At 47.3% G+C, this 7778-nt stretch overlaps 1 protein-coding gene across 1 annotated transcript in view; it reads right to left on the bottom strand.

Moving 5' to 3' along the window:
* The window catches only part of IRS1 (insulin receptor substrate 1), a 95291-nt gene that overhangs the window by 77076 nt on the left and 10437 nt on the right, over window positions 1–7778 (bottom strand). The window contains exon 2 of the mRNA XM_019503637.1: window positions 4343–7778. This exon is cut by the window's right edge and continues 9 nt beyond it. Within this exon, the coding sequence (XP_019359182.1) occupies window positions 4368–7778 (3411 nt within the window). The 3' untranslated portion in view covers window positions 4343–4367. The remainder of the gene's footprint in view (window positions 1–4342) is intronic.

The raw sequence follows: 7778 nt of genomic DNA, 5'->3' as shown, positions 1-7778 counted from the left end.
TATAAATGCATTTTACTTCCAATGGAATTGGAGTAGGCGGCAAATGTGCAGAGAAGTTTAAAAAAAAAGAAAAAAACCCTTCAGAAATATATATGATAAAACAAAACTGAATACTTCCAGCTCTTAAAGGTCTAGAGTAATTTAAACTCTGCTGAAATACATAGCATATTCTTTCACAAGATTTTATGAAAATTTTTATTGTGAAGCCATAATTATGATTCAGAACCTACTATGTGGGGCACTGTATTATAAAAAAAAAAGATGAAAAAAATCAAAATCAAAATCACATGCCTGTATTTATTCAGTTACTCAACAACTTGGTCTTCCAACAGCCTGTATGAGGACAGGAAACATTTGATAGCTTCCTACTTAAAATGTTCTGTGACTGGTGTTTGAGTACCCAATTATCAACTGCTCATCTCCCATACTGTTGCTAATTTTGGGAGATTATTCATCTAATCACAATCCCAAAAATCAACCCATTGATTTTGCATGCAAAAAGGCCCCAAAAGCAGCAAAGCAAAAAACACAGCTGTCCCAAATACCAAAGTTTGACTTCAGACTACCTACTGCCTCATTTCCTCCCCTCTCCTCCCCCACACACACAGGTTAGATTTTCCAACCTGGTTTGGTTGCTACAATAAATTGATCCCCAGCTGTCTCATAAAAGAACTGTGCATCCATTCCAAAGTATCCACATCCCCAGCAAAACAAAAAAGGAGCCTTCCACCAATCTCAAACTAGGCACAGCTTCTTCCTTTTAAGAAACCTGCCTTCTACGCTGTCTACAAAATAGGTGAAGAAACGTGTAAGACAGAGACCATTTAAAAGTCCTGCTCCTTTAACAGATCACACCAGCAGAGCTACGTCATCTGACTCGCCAAACTCCCCACAGGTCTAGAAATTTGGCAGCAGGAGTGGCAATTAACACTGATGACTGTCAAATCTCTAGACCCTTGGGAAGCTCTGTGGGCCAAATGACACTGCTCCATGGGCCAGATCTGGCTTGTGGACCCAGGGTTGAACACGCTGCTCTATGTGGACAGTGTGTAGTAAACAGGTGAAAACCCTGAATCATGGTCAGTGCAGGTGAAAATTGCATGAAATACGTTTACTCAATGGGCATGTCCACATGTGCGCTTTTATGTGTATTAGCCTATTTTAAAGCATCAAAACGCACCCTTTTGCTAATGCACATTAAAATAAAGTAATGCTCCTTTTTCTAGTACCTCACATGGGAGCTACTAAATTTAATGTGCATTAGCAAAAGTGCATTAATGAACATGTAGACATGCCCAGTATCCTCTAATATCTCTACCTAAGCATGTGCAAACAGATTTTTTTTGCAGGAGACCTATGAATTACTCACTCTCAGGGATAGCAAGTCACAGGAAAGCAAGGTCCATGGCAAAGTCCTTGTTCCAAATAAAAAGGCATAGACCTTCTCAAAGAAAATGCTGTAAAAAAATATTTTCACATGTGCAAGAGAACATTTTTCTCCTTAATAGCTTCAGAAATGGTTAAACCATTTTAGTTAGCAGAAATTGTCTGAAAGAGTTTCAGCTTGTTGGAAAAATTAAACTAAAAAGTGTTTGGATCTAGCAAAGGCCAGCAGCTGAACATAGAGCCATGTACAATTTCACTCTTTCTAATCCCTGTCCTCTTCTCTCCCACCCCTTAAGAAGATGCCTACTTAACCAAACCCCAATACTAGGTAACATTAGCACTTGACTTTTAGTAACAAGTCCTTTACTAAACACTGTTTGTTTTATTGATTTATTTTACATGAGATATTACTTTGAAAAAAGTCTGCATAATACTTCTTAGGACACTCTTCTGTGAACCTCCCTTGCCCTGATCCTACTTTGAACTGCATATTCAGTAGAGGGCCCCACCTACTACCACACTGGGCAAAGTTTATAAGTGTACAACTATTTCATAAACATTTTTTAAAAAATTAAAAAAAACTATTTTGGCAGAAGTACAACAGCAGTGCTTTTAACAGTCTATAAAATGAGCATGAGAGTAATCCCACAGTCTCTCTCAACCATGTGCATATTTAGTTATGCCCTGAAACAAATTTTAACACGGGACAGAGCCAAATGACACTGCTATGGATGCTGGTTTTAGTACCACGTGCTGCATTGCCATGGGAAAATCCCCTCCCTCAGAAAAAACAAATAAGACAGCATCAGCCTGTGAATACATGTCTGCCAGGCACAGCTAGTTTAGACTGTCTCTTGTAAGCTTATCCCTAGACATGGAAAGGGTGTGGCAACATAAAGCTGTTCATAGTTTATACACAAAACACTGTGACAGCAAGTGCTGTTATCTGGTGCTACATCCAAAGAATCATTCATTCTAATAAAAGGCCTTCTAAAACAGACCACACATCTTTGCTTATCTTACACCTTGGATTTTAAAACTAGCATGGACTTCCAGATGAGATAAAACTAATAACAGAATACTGCTCTAATTTGCAATAGAAACAAATACATAATTAAGTATATGTTCAGTGTATCCACATGAAAAACCCCTCCACATTTAAACGTTTTACCACACCTAGCTCTCAGTGTTGTTGGTACTTGCACCAAACAAACAATAAAAATAATGATTGAATAAGTGTTTGGTATTACACCTGAGGTCAAACAAAACACCAATAGGAAATTAATGTTATACCGGGTTACTATAAACTTTCACCTTAATAACCACTCTGTCTACAGTGATTACCATAGTTCATACATTTAAAAAATACTGAGATCAACAACAGTGTTATAAAATTAAGAGTCATCTTTTTACCAATAGTAGAAAGTCTGGAGCAAAACTCTACACAATGAGATTTTTTTAAATAAAGTAACTCCCACATACTTCACCAGAAACTTTTGAATAAGACTTTTCAGTGTTCTGTATTAAGTTCCTGCATAGCAAAAGCATCTCACTGTGCGTGTGAAAGTACTCCTCCTCCAAAACTCACAATCAGTGTTATAGGCTGACTTCTTTTCTCCTAATTATTTTTCATTAAATGGTTGCTTAAAATACATATCACACACACACGCACACACACACTAAAACCAGTAGATACAAAATGTCCACTCTATGCCATCTGTTTCTTCTGCAGTTTACAGGTACTTAAGATGTCCTTTGCCCCGAAAGTATTTAATACCAATCAAAACACAAATTACACATGCAAGGCTAACTACCTCGTAGTCCTTTCCACATTCATAGTATTTTGCAAACATTATCTAATGAATCCTCACAGCGATCCTATGAGGTAGGTATCATTACACATATTTTATACAAGGGAAAACTGGGTTAGAAAAATTAATACTTCGCCCGTGGCCAAAATACTTGTCAATAACCAACCTAAAAATCAGAAAGAAGGAGTTTCCAGTTCCCTGTTTTACGCTAAAAATGGACCATGTCTCTTCCCCACACATCCATACAGATTGTTTTAAAAAACAAATATTTCTAAAAATTAAACAAATAAGGTACTGGAGGAGCCGCAAAAAGCTCTCAGTCTCAGCAAGAACATTCAAGATGATTCGTGAGTGAACACTCTCACCATAATAGCTCACAAATGAAACCAGGTTGCTTGAGCAAGCTTACAATGAGTCATGTTTGGAAAGCATCCGTGCTGCAAAGATGCTGCGTTATCTGCTACTTTTGCTTCTGCAGCAATAACAGATTTTAAAATCAAAAAAACACACGAGAAAATGTATTTAACATTTCAGAGTCAAGTCTCCATGGCTGCGGTATTTTCTAAATGATTTCCCGCATAAAAGAGAATATTTAAACTTTAAGTACGTCACATTTTACCACAATCTGCAAGCCGGAGACTGTAAACTGGAATATTACACAGCAATTTGACTACAGAGAAATCCCTTACAATAAACAGCCTTTGAACAACCACAGTTCTGTCTCAAAACCTAATTTTGTTCTTATTAGCTAACTGATGGTGCAGTTTAAGAAAAGGTTCTCTTTTCCTTTAAAAAAAAAGTTACATACTGACTTCAATCTCATCTATTTAAGTATTAACTCAAACCTACATCAATAGCCCCCACTTTATCACTCCATAAATTGAAAGCACTGAAACTGAAATAGCAGGAAAGGAACCTGCACAGAGACAAGGGCAAAAGCAGATTACCAATAAAGCAATAGAGTAGGAAATAGTGTGTCCCTCATTAAGCTTTCACATTTAAGTATTTCATGCCGTAGGGACTGAACAACTATATGCCTGATTTATGTTGTTCTTTGGGGGGTGCTTGGGTTAGCTGAACATTCATGTTCCTTATATGCCTTGCTCTCTCTCTCTCAGCATAGTTAACTCACTGTATGTACTCACCTTCTTTCTGGCTCTTGCCCAGCTACTAGATATCCTCCCGCTTCTGGAAGCTGATGCTGGCATATGCATTTGAATCTTCGCTGGAGTGGTTACTCCGGGGCTGATTAGGGGACTTAGTCTGCTGCTGTGGCGGTGGCTGCTTCCCCCCCAGCATAGAGGTACCCTCTTGGGGATGGTGGAGGTGGCGGCGGTGATTAAAATCCTTCACTAAGTCCAGGTCGATGTAATTGAGTCCATTCGCAAAACCACTCCCAGATCCAACTTGCTGTTCTTTCCTGGTAGTACCCAGAGGCCCGCCCAGGTCCCCTCCTGCAGGCCGGAGCCAAACATTCTCAAAGGAGGCCGAGCTGTGGCGCTTGACCTCCTCGGCACTCCCTCCACCTCCAGCCCCATAAGGTAAAGGTGCATTCAAGCCAGTACTGCCTGCTACTCCACGGGCAGAGCTGGGAGTGGAGGAGAAAGTCTCCGAGCTGTGCCGCCTCCGGCCTCCCTGTGGGTCAGCCCGGATCACTTTGGCACTCTGGTTGCGATTGGGACTGAGGCTGACCCGGGTGAAAGCACTGTTCACCCCTGGACCCCCCATCAGGGAGGAGGAGCGTGGTGGGGCTGCTGCCAACTCAGCTGGTGGTCGTGGCTCAGGGGAGGCCAGGGCTGCAGAAGGCGTTTTCTCTGGGCCAGTACGACCTGTCCGCATTTCAGCATAACTGAGCAGGAGGTCTGAGGATGAGGGGGAACGGCTATCAACACAGTCCAGGCAGGGTCCCCCAACACCACCCCCCAACTGCATAGCCATGTAATCCCGGCTGCTCATAGCTGCCCTTCGGCCAGGCTGAGCCACAGTTCCTGTCCGTGCAGCTGAGTATCCAGCTTGGCAGGCAGCCCGTGGTGGCCCCAAGTCCATGTTCATGTACTCCTCAGAACCCTCATCCCCTGCTGGGGGTAAGCCAAGAGATAGCGTGGCCGAGCCAGGCAACGGAAAGGCTGGCTTCTCACTTGAGATAAACTCAATGTTCACATACTCCCCGGGGCTCTTGGGCTCCGGGGGCAGTAACAGTGGTGGTTGCTCCCGAGCCCGGGGCAGGGTGCTAGCCTTGGGGCCACCCAGAGACAAGCGTGTAGGTCTGGCCAGGCGGCTCTTGGTCTGAACAGCTGTGTCCACCTTGTGAGGAGGCTGCGGCTGCAGTTGCGGCTGCTGCTGCAAGGGATGTGCATGATGATGATGACTGTTGTCCTGGCCACTGCCACCACCAAGGCTGTCACTACTCGTGGAGGAGGATGAGTCCTCAGCAGCATAGAGCAAGCGGCCAGAGCTGAGGGATATGCGCAGCTGGAGGCCGCTGTCCTCAGCCACTGCTGCAGTCCTGCGTTGCACATGTTTGAAAGAACGTGGCAGGGAAAAGTAGGAATAGATGGGCTTGTGGTGAGCTTGGGCTGGGCCCTGTGCAGGGGCCTCCTCTGTACCTGGTGGCCCTGAGCTGGCAAAATAGCAGTCAGGTGGGGTGCTGGTCGTGGAGCCACTGGCTGGAGACATGTTGATGTAATCGCTGCCACCACAGGGCAACTTCCCTTCGTTACTCTCTACCGAGAGCTTTGGGTGATGGCTAGCCCCGTTAGTCCATATTTTGCCATAGCCAGCAGGGCCACCATCAGGTGAGTAGCTGCCACTGGGGGACATCATCATGTAGCCATTGGAGTCCACCATGGCCTGGGGATGGCGACCTCCCCGGCCTGGGTTGATGATCTGCTGTGGTGCTGACACACTCTTGGGGCTCATGGGCATGTAATCTCCACCTTTGGGATTGCCACCAACACTGGGCACAGGGGCCACTCCAGGTGACATCGGCATATAGCCATCATCGGTGTGAGGGGCGGAGTTAGTCCGATGATGGCTGCTGTCCAGGTGGTGCATCTCCAGACACTCCTCAGGATATGAATGAGTGGGCACAAAAGCTGAGTGCCGGTAGGACGGCAAGCGGCTGCCACCACAGGGGTAGGAAGGCAACATTTCTGTGTACTCCTCAATGGATGCCGCTGAAGACTGCGAGGGTGTTTTCTGGTGGGAGATGGTGGGTGAAGTACCCGCAGAGTGAGTCCGCTTCCTGAAGCCTTTCTCCAGATCAGCTCCCTCCTCACCACCAGCCCGGGAGCAGCATGGGGTGCCAGGGTAGCGGGACTGCTGCTGCGGGTGGCAGGGGCGAGCCACAAAGTGACCATTGGGAGCTGCCAGGCTGCAGCAAGAGGAGGCAGACTTCCCCCCCATGCAGATGTAGTTATTGAGTTCCTCATCCCCCCGGGCTGGAGGGGTGTGGCCCAGAGAGTCTGGGGTCACACTGCGAAAGGAGCTTCGAAAGTCACATGGACTGGAGCCATACTCATCGGAAGAAATGAATCCGCCATCACTGGGCGAACCAGAGACCGAAGCACTGGACCGGCGTGGAAAGAGGCAGTCAGAGGTGGAGCCATGGCCACTGGTGCTGCTGGATGACAGGCTGACTGGGCTAGTGGCTGAAGGGGAGCAGCGTGAAGAAGGCATCGGGATGGAGCGGCTGTGGTTTAGCGGAGGATGAAGTCTAGAACTGCCACGGTGCCTGTGAGAATGGGTCCGGTTGGTGCTGGGACTAACCGGGCTGCCATCCACAGAGGCAGGCCTGGACATCGTGCCTTCCCCATCACTGGATGCTCGGACTCGGAAAGAGCTGGGCTTGCCACCTGCCCCTCCGCCACCACCAGCAGGAGAGGTAGCAGTGACACTCTCAGTCCTGGACCTGCGGCTGAGCCCCACCTGGCTGGGCGGGGGGTTATTTACATGGTGTCTGCTGCGGAGTGGCACAGAGATGGGGTTGGAGCAGTTGGAGGACGACTGGCTCTTGCTGCGAGGCCGGAATTCCTCACTCATGGCTCGCATCGCCTCCAGGATGGTTTCATGCATGTTCTGCGCCACCACCGAGTCATCCACCTGCATCCAGAACTCACCAGGCCCTGTCACTGCCGAGCGCCCCACCTCAATGAAGAAGAAATTCTCTGAGTGGCCGCAGCGGCGGATGTTGAGCAGCTGCAGCACCACAGCAGCCGCGTCCGAGTTCAGCTTCACAAAGCTGATGGTCTTGTTGGTGAGGCACAGGCGGTAGATGCCAATCAGGTTCTTGGTTTGGCCCAGGCCCTTGGGTTTCAGGATCACTTGCCACACCTCCTTGAAAGCCGGGCCGGGAACCGCCTCACCGTAGCTGTCCTCCCCCACCTCCCCCAGCCCCGCCCCAGTGCCCCCGAAGGCAACGTCACTGTGGTGGTGGTGGTGGTGGTGGTGGTGGCCCTTGGCCCGGTTGTGCAGCTGCAGCAGGGCTTGGTACCAGCTCTCCTGCTCTGGCTCGCTGTCGGCAGCGATGGCAAAATGCTCGTCCTTGGTGTAGAGGGCCACCAGGTGCTTGTTCTTGGAGTC

This window comes from Gavialis gangeticus, unplaced genomic scaffold, assembly GCF_001723915.1.
Source record: "Gavialis gangeticus isolate Ggan-Ray unplaced genomic scaffold, GavGan_comp1, whole genome shotgun sequence".
NCBI classification, from domain to species: Eukaryota; Metazoa; Chordata; order Crocodylia; family Gavialidae; genus Gavialis; species Gavialis gangeticus.
This window is presented reverse-complemented; position numbering and strand designations above follow the sequence as displayed.